The 14,188-nt window shown below is 42.2% G+C and overlaps 1 protein-coding gene across 3 annotated transcripts in view; it reads right to left on the bottom strand.

Annotated features, from left to right (window-relative positions):
• Positions 1–240: 240 nt before the first annotated feature.
• The window catches only part of TRIM67 (tripartite motif containing 67), a 49,697-nt gene continuing 35,749 nt past the window's right edge, over positions 241–14,188 (bottom strand). For 2 of the 3 annotated variants that reach the window (XM_034765152.1, XM_034765153.1), the window contains exons 9-10: positions 6,507–6,669; positions 241–4,610 (exon numbers count right to left, since the gene is read on the bottom strand). In XM_034765152.1, the coding sequence (XP_034621043.1) occupies positions 4,545–4,610; positions 6,507–6,669 (229 nt within the window). In that variant the 3' untranslated portion in view covers positions 241–4,544. The remainder of the gene's footprint in view (positions 4,611–6,506; positions 6,670–14,188) is intronic. The other variant, XM_034765151.1, reaches the window with a different exon arrangement.

The following is a 14,188-nucleotide window of genomic DNA, read 5'->3' as shown; positions in this document are numbered from 1 at the left end:
CTCTCTTCACTAACATTTACATTTTAAAGATATATATTATGTGCTTTTTATGTACCTTTTAAAATGAGAAATAACAAGGGATTGTTTGACAGGCCCACGTGCAAACTGACCAGGTTGTAGCAACACTTTTGTGTGAACTTCTGTTGAAAAGATCTAATTAAAAGAAGCCAGTAGTGGCTGCATAGGCCTACAACAGTGTGTGGCTCTGACAATGGTGTGTGGCCCTGTAGAGCTGGTTCTTGGGGTAGCGGAGGGGAGAAGAGCATGGTCCTGAGGTGAAACTCCTCTCCAGCCACTTTCTACAGCCGCACAAGTTTTCTAATCTATTTTACTGAACATACTGGGGAAATCTGTAGAGGAAGGCTTACAGGGGTAATGTTCTGGATCACACAGCGGTGTGATGGAAATTATAAGGGACACTTGTCACTCTCCAAACCGTAGTCTTTTTCTTTCACAGTGGTAGAGACAATCCAAGTGTGTGGATTCAGGAGTCAATGCCTGAATTTTTTAATTTAAACAGAATTTAATATCTCAGGGGTCAAGATTTTTTTTTTTAAACTCTGTAAATCAATTTACCTCTGTCTTGTGGAGTCTGCACCCAGGCAGGCAAACTGTAATAGGTAAGATTTATTCCAAGGCCTTGCTGTCCCTCACCTGGGATAAACTGTCCCAGGGGAGAAGAGGAAACTCCATGAGAGAATTTTTATGCTTGTCCAGCTGGCCAGGAGGCAGAGTTTCACACACACAAGAAGCTGGAAGCTTGATCTCCCATGACCCCCAAAGATCTACACAGATCTCAAGGAAGCAAAGGGCATCCCAAATGGACTCCCTTGTCCCTGGTCTACCATCCTGGTCCTTCCTGGCCCATCAACAGCCCATCAACTTCGGCGAGAACATGCTCCCATGGGCTTCCTGCTAAAGGGTTTGGGGGTAGTGGCAACATGAGTTAATTCAGCGAAAGACTGTTTTACTTTTAAATTGTATTCCCCACAGCTTGTGTGAGGAGAAGCTGCAGGAGCCTAGGTAGGTGCCTAGGTAGGTCCCTAAGCCCCTGAAGGCCGGCAGAGCTGCAGCCCCAAGGAGGTGCTTGGGGGAAGTGGAAGGGAGAGGAGTATGCGCCTGAGGTGAGACTGCTCTTCCCCCCACTTTCTACAGAGACAGGCTCCCCTCTGTGCACAGATATTGAGAAGAGGAACACAGAGCCTGCAGGGCTTTGTGGGTGGAAGGGCCTTGTGTTAGTGATCTGCAGTGGAGTGAATTACTTCCAGCCTGAACAGAGGAGTGAATTGCTTTCATTCCTCATGCAGTGCTGGTCTTAAAGGGACAAAATTTGCCCTCACATATACACATGAGGTTCCCACTGAAATCCATGGGAGCTCCGCATGTGTATTCAAATGCAGAACTAATCTCATAGTCTAAGTCTAGTTCTAATTATTTTTTCATTACCACTATTAGACAAGCTACCAAAATGCATGCAGCTTAAGTCATTAAAATTTTCTTCATAAGGGCAACTTGGTCTAGTTTCAAATATAAGTCGTTAAAACACATACGCAACCAAAAATAGACTCACCCTCTACAGACTTAGTCCAATTAAAACTGACAATGTTAATACAGGATATATATTTCTAATTGCTCCATTCTGCAGTTTCTCTAGGTTGGAAGGGGACTGCAGTTTAAACTAGTCTGCATCACACTTTTACCAGTTCTGGAATGTGTAGAGAACAGCAATGGAGAGGTCCATGTGTTTCTGCACAAATTTGGAGCATGCCCCTACCACATTTCATTAGCTCTTTGAAACCTGTATCAGTCTGTATTTTTCATTAATAAAAAGAAAAATCAACTTCAACTGCACCCTGAGGAGTGACACACAAGGAATGATACAGAAGCACTTATGAAAAACAAAAACAACATAGATATCAAAAGCAATTCCAAAACCCTTTCAGAATTCACTTTAAACAGCTGGCAGGGGTTGTGGATTGGAAGGATTTAAATTCATGTGAATTTTACTTCACAGATATTCGGAGTAAAGATAAAAGTTCAGTCCTTATGTCCTATACAATCAGTGCTCTTGTTTTTAATAAAAAAAGTAAAAGTGGAGTGCTTTCTTGTATCAAAATTGTTACAGGATGTTACGTAGTATAAAAATCCATATACAACTTAAAACACACCATTCCCATGTGCTGCTCGGTAAAGCTGTACTCAAAGCCAAGGCTACTGTTACAACTTCTACGTTAGCAGAAGACAACTTTACAATGAGCACACTCAAGAGGAAATTCAGGGTCCTGTAGCATTCTAGCTGAGGTAGGCTTAAAACAGACCCACTGAATTAAAAAATCCTGCACAGGGTCAGATGGTATTTAAAAACAGACAAAGAAAACACAGTTGATCTCTGCTAAACTTTTAACAAACTGAAATTAATACAAAACAGTTATTTCCATGTCTTAAAATGCACTAATAGAACATATCACGGTCTTGGAGGAAAGCATATCTGCTTTTTCACTTAACAGTTCGAGGAGTTTTTTTTCTGTTATGCTTTCTAGTTCAGTTGTGATATAAAAGAAGCTACATTTCTGTTCTGTAAGGGGAGGCTGGGTAAAATGAATAGGTGGATATAAGCATCCTGCACAGATGGTTATAGATTGCTTTTGACTTACTACTTCATTCTGGGTTGCTCTAATACCCCATTTTTCATCCTTCCCCAATGGCTGTTCATTATGATGGCATCTTTCCTGTAACCAGAAGTGCAAGACCCTCTGTCACAGTGGAATCTGCCATCACTTGGTATTACCTGTAGTGGAGAATGCACTTAAGCTGGAGATCATATGTGCGCCTGCAGCAATGTGCCTGATTTCCAGCATCCCATCCATGAAGAGCTCCTTGGATAGACCTGTGCCTACAGTTTTACACAAGGCAGTGAGCTGGAATTTTGGTTTAAAAATTGCTTTTCAGGTATACTGACCACACAACATATTAAAATCTGTGTGCCATATATATATATATAAAGGGCATCGGTGTACACGTGTATGTGTACAGATGTGTGTGTGTAGGAAGCATGATTCAAAAGGAAATAGTATAACAATAGTATGCAGCAAGCTATGGTGTTTCTGTTTATTAGCACCACATTTAGGCTGGATCATGAGGGCAGAGTTCTAGGTGCAGTGTCATGATGCAATCTGTTGGGGCTTGCTACTATAAATTAGCTCAGTTAACCACTCTTCCCTCAGAAAAATACACACATGCACACATTATTTTGTTGAGAGAGAGAAAGAAATTGAGAATCAAAATATTTACTGCTGACTGCATGCTGGCAAAGGTGCTGTCTAGTATTGCCATGGATTGAAACCATCAGTGGCCAATCAGTCACTTACTTTTGTGGATGCCATTGGACAAGGCTTCTCATTTTCATATGTTTCAGGTGATCACACAATTCCTGAGTTGCAGGATAAAGTCAAAACCTACAAGATTTTTAGGCCCCCAGTTCAGCAAAGCATTTGAGCATGTGCTTAAGTGCTTTGCTGGATCAGGGCCTTAATTAGTTCATCCCAGCTGAGTAGAAAATTAAGACCTTTGATCCCAAGAGATGTTGCCTATCCACAGCTCCCAGGGAAGTCTATGGGCACTGCAGGTGCTCAGCACCTATCAGGATCAAGGCTATAAAGTATCACTCTTCTTCCCAACACAGTCTATTTTGTGTATACCATTTTTAAAGAAACATCTGTGATCACTTCTCTGGACTCTCCTCTGCTCCCTTTTCAGAAGGCGATTGTTGCTGGTAACTGAAATGAGTTCTCCCGTTTGTGAGACCAAAAGCCACTGCAGTCACACTGAAATGAGAAGTACTAAGGTTTATTGAGCAGTTTTAACCCCCACTAGGTATATACCCTAGTGCTAACTAAAATGAGCACTAATTTTATATAAAAGTACATAGGGCCTAATCTTGTTGCCATTGAAGTCAGTGGGAGCATAATTAATAAATGCATTTAAGGCCAGAAGGGACCTTCTGCATAACACAGGGCAATGAACCTCCCCCAGTAATTTCTGCTTCAAGCCCATAACTTCTGTTTGAACTATAGCATAGCTATTAAAAGATAACCGTCTTGATTTAAAGAACTCAAGTGATGGAGAATCCATCACCTCCCTAGATAAATTGTTCCGATGATTAATTGCCCTCACTGTTAATCATCTATTCACAATAATCATGTGAAGCGCAGATCCAATTATGAAATGGAAAATGTGCTCATTTTAGCTGTCACTATGTGTCCATAGTGTGCTGTATATATGTGCTTTTGTACTAAAATGCAGGAATGCACACCCATTGTAATAAAAAAAAAACATTCTATAAGCATTCTTGTTACCAGTGTGAAATTAAAAATGGATGTGGATTAATATTAATTATCAGATCACACAGTGCTAGTTAGCAAAGTTCTGCGTAAGTGTTAGTCTAATTTAGGGATGACACTGCTTTTCTACTGACAGCGAATAATGACAAATTGTATTTAGAAAGGTTACAAAATCCAGCATAGGGTTAGGCAGCAGGAGCTCAGTTAGTTACTGGGCAGCTTTGGCTGTCTTACACTCTGTGGCACCTCCAGTCCTGTGTGCAGAGTCACCTATGCAGAAAAGAAATAATTGCTTAGTTAAAATACAAATTGGGACATCTTTAGTACAAAGGGTTTGTGAAGGCCAAGAATATGTGGTTAATGGTGAAAAGCTATTGTCACCAGGGGAGGCCCAACGTACAAACGATTCTTCCCCTGAGGTCAGGTCTACACTACAAACTTACATTGGTATAGCTACGTTGCTCAGGGGTGTGAACAACCCACACCCCTGAGTGGCGCAGTTATACCGACCTAACCCCCGAAGTAGACAGAGCGTCTCCCACCGACATAGCTACTGCCTCTTGCAGACGTGGATTAACTACGCTGACAGGAGAAGCTCTCCCGTCGGCGTAGTAGCGTGGTATCTTCACTAAAGTGATACAGTAGTGCAGCTGCACTGGTGGGGCACTGCAGCTTTTTAAGTGTAGACCTACCCTGAGTCTAGCTGCCAGGTGTTTGTGACTCTTTCCAAGGCTAGCAACCATTTATCAGCCACTGCTGAGCCAGCTGCTTCTTGTCACCAGGAAGGGTGACTCCAGATGGAATGGGTGCCCAAGGGGTTATGAGGCAGGTGGAAAGAGGACTGGGGAGAGGGTCTTCTGAAGCATACAAAGCAGAGTGTGGTAGACCTTTCCCTGCTACCCTGTCAGTGTAGGACAGAGGAGGTTTTACAGCTCTCACCATAGCCCGACACCACTGTCATCTACCAGGGTTCTTACAATGGCACCCATCACTGTAGGATCTGAGCACCTCCCAGGAGCTCTCTCAAGCTTAAACTCACAAAAGGGTTCTCCCCCGCCCCCTCATCTGCATCTAGTTCCATGGGCAGGGCAGAGTGAATGGAGGGCATGTTGTGACAGCAGTGGTGTAGCAGACTGGCTGGGGCTCCTGGGTAATGGGAGGAATGGGACTACAGCACTATAACTACCAGAAAGGCCCTAACTAACAAGCCATGTAACTTCAATGTCATTTTCCTAGTACCGTGTGTCTGTCTGATCTACTTAGATTGTATGATCTGTGGGGGAAGAACTATGGGTCAGATTTTTAAAGGAATTTAGGTGCCTAAAGATACAGATAGGTGCCTAGTGGGATTTTCATGTCCTTTCTTCCTTCCTTCCTTCAGTGAACAGTATCTAGTATAAATGTAGCTGTAATTGGGCCCGGACTGTTTAGTAGGAGTTTATTGCTGTCACGAGACATCCTTGGAATGAAGGACTCTCTACCCTTGGAGAAAAAGAGGAATCAGCTGGGGTTAAACTAGCATGCAGGCAACCCAAGTCAGAGGGAAGAGACTTATGAGGTCCGGCAGTCTCTCTACCCACGCAGGTACCACACTTGGTCATTGTGGATTCAGGTTGGCGTAACATGAACCCTCCAGCCTTTCAGGTGCTGGGGCACATGTAGGATCTGATTCTCCGTTACATTAAAGCCCCATTCTAGCAGTACAAAGGAGCGTTAACCTGGGTTAGCATAAATTACATTTACACCATCAACCTCAGAGAATATATTAGTGTTTCCAAATGTCATGAATTAAAGAGTGCGAATGAAATGCTTACTAGGTCTTCTCTTTCAAACTAGACATTCTTTGATCTACATTTTCTTAGCTTTATTTACCACCAGGCGTGTGTGCGTGTGTACCTATTTATTATTTCTAAAGCATCATTTCCCTATATCTGAGATGTGATACAAAAAAGTTAAATCCGACTATTTTCTTTTAAAAAGTGGCACTAGCCCAGATACAATCAGCAAACAAAACTAGGCAAAGTGAAAAAAAAATCCATATTTGCACCTAACAGCTGCATCTCGATCTCTTCTCTCTGGCAGTCATGCAATAACTTTTAACAGGCAGTAGGATTTCTCCTTTGGTTGACATGCTGAATGAGTTAGACTGAACTGAAAAGGATTTACCTGTACATTTCGGTTGAGGCTTAATGCAGGCATGAAGACACCCTCCACATTTTCAAATGCTGGAGGTCCTTGCTGCTGCCCATTTATGTAAAAGGTCAGGCTGTGCTTGTTTAGGTCCAGGAGAACGCCCACAGTGGCACCTTTAGAAACACCCCCTTCTGTCCTAAGAAACAAAGTGACCGTATTGTCCATCTTAGAGGAGGCAGATTGTTACATTCCAGCCTCTCTCTATTTCAGCCAATCTTACTGAAGTGAAAGGAAAGTGGAGCAGCATGGTAAAATTAGTATTAGTTGGAGGACATCTGCTAAAGGCCTTTTCTCCGTGCGTAGTTCCCATTTTCCACTAAATGCAGGCAGCCCTGAGAAATGAGGCCCCATAAGGTCATATCCACCCAGTGGGTACATTTTGGCAGAGCTGAAAAAGCTCAAAGGGCTTGACAGAGAAAGGGGGAGTTAAACTAACAGGATAGAGCAGAGACGTTGAGGATGGAAAAGTTATTGTTTGAAACCAGTACTCTTCAGACCTCACATTCTGGAGGGAATATGTTCATATTAATAAAGACTGATCCTAAGGGCTTTCACTGAAATCCACGGGATTGTTCACATAAGTAAAGGCTGCAGGAACTGACCTAAATGTTAATGTGCATTCGAGGTCTCAGATAGGGCGGCACATTGAACTCTTTACAAGATAGATTGTAAGAACAGACAGTAGCTTATAACTGTTGAAATCCCTTTTTGCCTGAACCAAATACACAACATTAATTCTATTTTAATTTGGTTATCACAGCTAGCAATTGGGATCTACTCTGCTCTAGTCAGAGGTGCCGACTTTCTGCTTTCCCCAGGGATGCTTGACCTCCACTCTGCTCCAGGCCCCACCCCCACTCCATTCCTTCCCCCAAAGGCCCACCCAAACCCCACCTGTTCCCGCCCCTGCACCCCGCCCCCTCCCCTGAGTGTGCCCCACACTCGCTCCTTCCCCTACCCCCCGGGGCCTCCTGCACACCACTGAACAGCTGATCACCGGTCGGTGGGAGGCACTGGGGGGAAGGGGAAGGAGTGGATCAGCGGTACCGCGGGTGGGTGCTGAGCACCCACTATTTTTTCCCCATAGGTGCTCCAGCCATGGAGCACCCATGGAGCTGGTGCCTGTGGCTCTAGTTGCAGGCCAGGACCTAAAAATGATGTCCAAAAATAGCAGACAATTTAGGCTGCCCTCAGCTGGGGGGGAATGGGCTCAGTTTACTATGAAGTGCATAGATCAGGGGACCTGAGAGTTCGGCACCCAGAAATGGCTTTGTGACATTGTTTGTGATGTGGTACAGAGGTGAAAAAGCAAAGTTTGTTTTTATTGATTAACAGCACTCGGATAAGGTTTTCAAAAATGATTAGTGATTTTGGAGTGTCTCCATTTTTGGGTGTCCCACTGAAGATACCTTAAAGAGGCCTGATTTGCCAGAGGGCATGGTACTAATGCAGGGGTAGCAGGAGCTGGTTCAAGGTGGAAGTAGAAGCTGATTAGGGGTATGCGCCCTCACTGCACTAAGCTGGTGGCTAGAAGTGGGAGCCAGTTCAGGGACTGAGAGTGTTGAGTTATTGGGCTAGGAGCTGTTTCAAGTGTTGGGGGTTTGGTGGTGGTGGTGGTGATAATTATTTGTGTCAGGAGCAGCTATTGAGAGCTACTGTAGCACCAGAGTCCTACCATGATGACAGATTCAGCCAACTCTTATACGCAAGAATAATCTGACATTCATGCACTTGTCCTTTAAGGACTAGGCTAGCCCAATATCATACTACTTTAAAGAGCATGGAGCTAGAAAACCACTAGATATGTGGATTGGCCCTAGGCGCTGAAGCTTTTAATGTCACTGGAATTCTGCAAGGGAATTATAGCCTGACGTGTATAGATTCAGTGTTTATAATATTTTTAAAAATGTACAGCAGAAGAGAAAACAACCCCCCCACAATTCACAGAATGTCTAGTGATCAACAATAACATGCATGCCAATCTGAAAAGTATGATTAGGGCCAAATATGTGGAGCAAGAGATTTGATATTATTGGTAATGGCTGTTTTAGTTTTGTCCACCAGGTGGCACAAGATAGTTTTCTTTAGATTAGACCAGTGGTTTAAAACCTTCTTTCATTTGAGGATCCCTACAAAATTTCAACTGGAGGTGCTGAACCCTTTGGAAATCTTAGATATAGTCTGTGGACCCCCAGCGGTTCCACAGACCACAGGTTGAAAAGCACTGTTCTATGGCAGACAACCTTTCGTGGACTCCCTTAGACACAGTGTGTGGACCTCCAGGAGTTCTCAGACCACAGATTGAAAAACCACATGATTAGACCATTGCGTGACTAAGCCCAGCTCCCCATGAACTCAAAGGGAGTTTTCCTACTGACTTCAGTGGAAATAGGATTGGGCTGATAATGAGAACATGGCACATTCTTTCCCTAATGAAATCTCTTCAGACAATACCAGTATTCCACTTAAAACCCAAGAATTAGTCCCCCCACCTAATCATGAGATCAGTTTAAAAAAAAACAACACAAAAGAATAACTATGGGATTCTTTTTTTTTTTGCCTCCCAGTGTAATAGTCACTCGGGATCATGTTTTCAAGATTTGCTCTAGAACCAGGAGGGCTAGAAACCTACATTTTTTTTTAAATGCAAGATGAGATTTTCATAACCTAATTACATGAATCCAGAGTCTTTAAAAAAACAAACAAACACACAGCAAATACTGCAAGACTCATGATAAAAATGGCAAGAACTGGTAACACTGAGATAACAGAGATATTTTTCTGATGGATCATATTTTTTCCCCTCTTAGTACCTGCTTTGATTACAAATTTTGTCCAGCTTTACATCCTGCAGCATGCGGCTGAGTTTTTAAATATACTTTATGTCATCTTTTAAAATGTCACTTAGCAGAAACATTGATCCTCTCCAAGAGCAGAAATTTAAGCTTCACCCTTTTTGATGGTATTATGCTCCTACCTATATAAGAAGTTAATTGATTCTCTGAGGCTAATGAATTATGTGGTAAACCACTGGTTCTCAACCAGGGGTCTGTGGCCCTCTGGGGCGGCCGCAAGCAGGTTTCAGGTGGGTGCCAACAAGGGCCAGCATTAGACTTGCTGGGACCCAGGCCAGAAAGCCAAAGCCCCACCGCATGGGGCTGAAGCCTGAGGTCCTGTGCACTGCTACCCTGGGCTGAAGCCAGAACAACTTAGCTTCACGGCCACCTATGGCACGGGGCCCTAGGCAGTTGCCCTGCTTGCTACCCACTAATGCTGGTCCTGGCTTTTATATGCAGAAAAACAGCTGTTGGGGCACTGGTGGGCTGTGGCGTTTTTATAGCATGCTGTGGCAGTCTCAGCAAGAAAAAGGCTGAGAACCCTTGTGCTAAACAAGGAGACAGAGCCATAGGTCCCTGCACCTCCACAGACTGAGGATATGAAAGCCCAGAAAAGCCCTGCTTGCAGGCTGGAAATGAGGAGTGCTGCCTCTGCAGTAGTGTTCCCCCAGCCCATAACTGAACGGAAACCCCTCCCTGAGATCATGATCTATCATATGGAAAGGGGCAGAGTGGGAGGTATTCCCACTATCCAGCATCATCATCCTCCCACCAAACCCACAGGTCTTGAGCAGGTAAGTTACTAATATTCTGTCAGCATTAACCACTTCCCCGCTGCAATTTGGAACAATTTCTGCAATTTATTAGAGGGGCAAAGGCAGAGAGGGGATTCTCGAACATCATGGCTGAGGGCTGCAGGGGAAAGGGAGCCACTACAAAGGCAAAGGGTCTCAGTGCAGATCGCCCTGCATTTCTGATGGTTCCCACAAAAGCTACACACCTCTTGGTGGTCCATTGCTTTTGAGACCAATCTCCCAGTCACTCTAATGATGGAGAATGGTGGGAAAGTGAAAGTTGCATGGACAAACTTTACCATGGCATTTCCTGACTTCTGAGTGCTTTATTTTGCAGCTTTAACATTTAGTTTTTTTCTGATTGAATGCTTTGGATATAACTTAGAAACCAATTGGCTGAACAGACTCTGAACTCATGTAATTATGGCCTTAAATAATACACACCACAGAACTACCATGCCTTTTCATTAATCAGATCACCAGGCCACATCCAAAATGTTTCTTGTTAAGCAGCAGCCACATACAAAACACAGTTACAGAGGTTCTCCTGTCGGCATAGTTGATCCACCTCCTCAAGAGGTGGTAGCTAGTTCAACAACACCGGGGGTTAGGTCGTCTTAAGTCCATCGCTCAGTGGTGTGGCTTTTTCACATCCCTGAGTGACATAGCTGGGTTGATCTAATTTTTGATACCAGCTGATAGTTCTAGTGTAATTCCTTTTTATAACTCCATACTTGTTTTAATTATTATGTATGAGATAATAATGCATGTTACATTTTATGTGAAGCCACTTAGTGTCTTAACAATCTGCATGACCACTTAACGGAAACAGCAGCAATTTGTTACAATACTTTAGGCAGCTAAATAAATATTTACTGGATGAGAATCTTTCTTTGTAGAGATATCCACCAATTTTTCAGCATTTCCATTTAGGTCCCAATTCTGCCACCCTTACTCACATTGACTCTGGTCCTGTTGGATTATTTAGTCACATGTGTAAAATTAAGTATGTGTATGAGTGTTTGCAGATTTAGGACCACTGAGTAGTACCTTATTCCATGAGAACTCCCAGAAGGCACTACTGCTTGTTAGTAAAGATGGAGGAATCTGGCTCTCCATGAATAATGCTGTTGTCTCTCAGTGGAGCCTGCCACTTTAGAATATTTCCCAGCAGGGGAATGGCCAAATTGATGATGCAAAATAGGTCTGAAACAATTGGCTATATCATTAGAAAATGGCAGAAAGTTTCAAAGTTCCTGTAACACAGGTCCTAACATTTTAAAAACACCTTTTAGTTAATGTAAAAATTGGTTTAACAATTAAGTTGGTATTTGTCTTCTAAACCTACCCTACAATAATTTGAATACTTTCTGATTTTTAACTGCAAGACTGATTCTTTTCACTCCTACTTTGCTTCTTCAACAGCCTGATAAAAGCCCATTGAAATCAATTAAGAGACGCCTACCGATTTCTGTCCCAAGTTCTCAAGATGGGGCTTTTCCCATCTGATGGTTAATTATTCATTTTGAAGATGCTTCAGACACAAACTCTTCTTAGTGATTTTTTTTCTTCTCTGCGATTTGTTGCAGTGGTTGGAATTTTATATACATTGCAATGTATGCATTCCTTTACTTGGGAACCTTCCCAGGGAACAGCTCCATTGCAATGAACTCCAGTGGCTCTAGCCAATGGACACATGGCACACCTGGTATGTCTGTGCACCTATTCCCAGTAGTTAACAAATGTGAATTGATATTTGCTAGCCTAAGTTTATTGTACCTCTTTTTCTGTGCTTCTTTTGCTTCATGAAAGACTGATTCCCTGCTCTGCTGAGGCTACTAAAATTAATCAGCCATCTTCTGTTGGTTTTTAAAAAAAAAATGTTTTAGGGCACAGTTATGCAAGATGCTGAATCAATGAGAGCTGCAGGTGCTGCCACCTTGCAAAACGAATTTAGCAATTTCCATGATTAGGACTTTTGACCATGTTTATTTTCAGACTCACTCATTTATCTAACAGCCTAATACATTCCTATAAAATATGTGAAAGCTGAAACAATTGGTCTCTAGATATCTATAATTATAATGGCCCCCATTACCATAGTATCTGTAACCCTCACAGACTTTAATAGCTTTATTAAATATATGATAGCTCAGTGGTATATTTCTATTTCCACTGGGGAGTGACAGTTAAGCAGATTCTACTATTTTTAAAAGACTATTGAAACTAGTGGGTTAACAAAATGACCTACTTGGCTGCCGTGGTTAAAAATATAACGCCTAGCACTAATACCATTAAAGTGCATGTATGTTAAAAAAATGTGCACTCCACAATTATGCTCCACTCTAGTGAACACTCCATGAGTCTGTCCCTTTTTAAAATATTCCTGTAACAGCTGGCAATTCTCCATCCATGGAAGCTGTTTTTTAATCCCGTTTAGGCAGAGTGATCAGAAAGCCAAAATGTGTCCATTGTTTGCTGTCCATGGGAAAAAAGCTTTTGCTAAGCTCTTGAGCGGCCAAGCAATACAGAGTGCTTGCCTATAACAACACTCCAAGGATTGAATCCATAAAATAGGTTTCTAGGACAGTGGCACATAGACTATTTGCCAGCATTTTTTCAGAAAGCATCAGCTATTTCATGGACCACTAATTTTTTTATTGCTTAAAATTACTTCTGCACTAAATCCAATCAAGGCACTAAAGGGGCAGAGACAAATATCTTTTCATATAATTTATCACATTTTGTTATTTTATTCTATGTTGGTTTAGGGCCTGAGCCAAAACCCACTGAAGTCAATGGAAAAATTTCCATTGACTTCAGTAGACTTTGGCTCAGCCCTTAAATTCTTTTGCCAATCTATAATGGCCCAGAAGCCAAGATGGCTTTTTAAAAAATAGTTTTTTGTTGTCATGCATGTCATTTGTGATGCTGCCTATAACGTGGTGATGGCTGCATTATAAATTATAACAGAGACAAATATACAGATGATATTAACAATAGAAATGGTCAAGAGTTTTTTGACAAATCACTTTGTTGGAAAATGATGATTCATCAAAACTGAAACTTTTTGCAGGAACGTATCTGTTTCAACAAAACTTTCTCAGGTCCAAGTTGGAATTAAACCACAGGGAGAATGAATAATCTAGTGGATAGAATACCTGGGATGCCAGAGACCCAGGCTCAAGTCCCTGCTTCACCTGATTTGTTTCAGGAATTGAATCTACATCTTCTAACATCCCGAGTGAAGGTCTAATAACCACTGGGCTACTGGCTATTCTTGGAGGAGGGAGGGATCCTCTCACCCCCAATTTTTTTTGAAATATCTAGTATTCATTCCAATGGGTAACAAAATAAAACGTTGAAAATTCAAAACTTTTCACACACACAAAAAAATAAAATAAAAAATTGAACTCTTGTTTTCTGGCCATCCGCAGTTCTGGGAACAGGGTTTGCTGGATAACTTTGCAGCAGTTTTGCTAGGTCATGTTCTGGCAGTGGCCTTTGCTTTAAACATTTTTCAGCAACTGTGGTATATTTTAAAACACAAATACATATGAGAATATCAGTATGTGCTACAGGAGATATAGAAACCCACTTTAAGGTATTGTGACTATGAGGTAAGTATCCCTTTAATATCTAAAAAAAGATAACATTATAAACAAGCCTTTTCAAGATCACTGCAAGACTCTCTTAATTATTGGTTTTAAGGAACAAATATTCAAGATAGTGGGGTGAGGAGGGGCAGTGTGGTCCAGTAAATAGGACACTGAACCAGGTTCTATTCCTGGTTCTGCCATAGACCTGCTATGTGACATTGGGCAAGTTACAATCGTGTGTGTGTGTGTGTGTCAATTTCCCATACACCTCTACCCCGATATAACGCGACCCGATATAACATGAATTTGGGTATAATGCAGTAAAACAGCGCTCTGCGGGGTCGGAGCTGCGCACTCCGACAGATCAAAGCAAGTTCGATATAAGACGGTTTCACCTATAACGCGGTAAGATTTTTTTGGCTCCT

Source organism: Trachemys scripta, chromosome 3 (genome assembly GCF_013100865.1).
Source record: "Trachemys scripta elegans isolate TJP31775 chromosome 3, CAS_Tse_1.0, whole genome shotgun sequence".
NCBI lineage: Eukaryota > Metazoa > Chordata > Testudines > Emydidae > Trachemys > Trachemys scripta.
The sequence above is the reverse complement of the archived record's forward strand: the minus strand, read 5'-3'. Positions and strand labels throughout refer to the sequence as shown.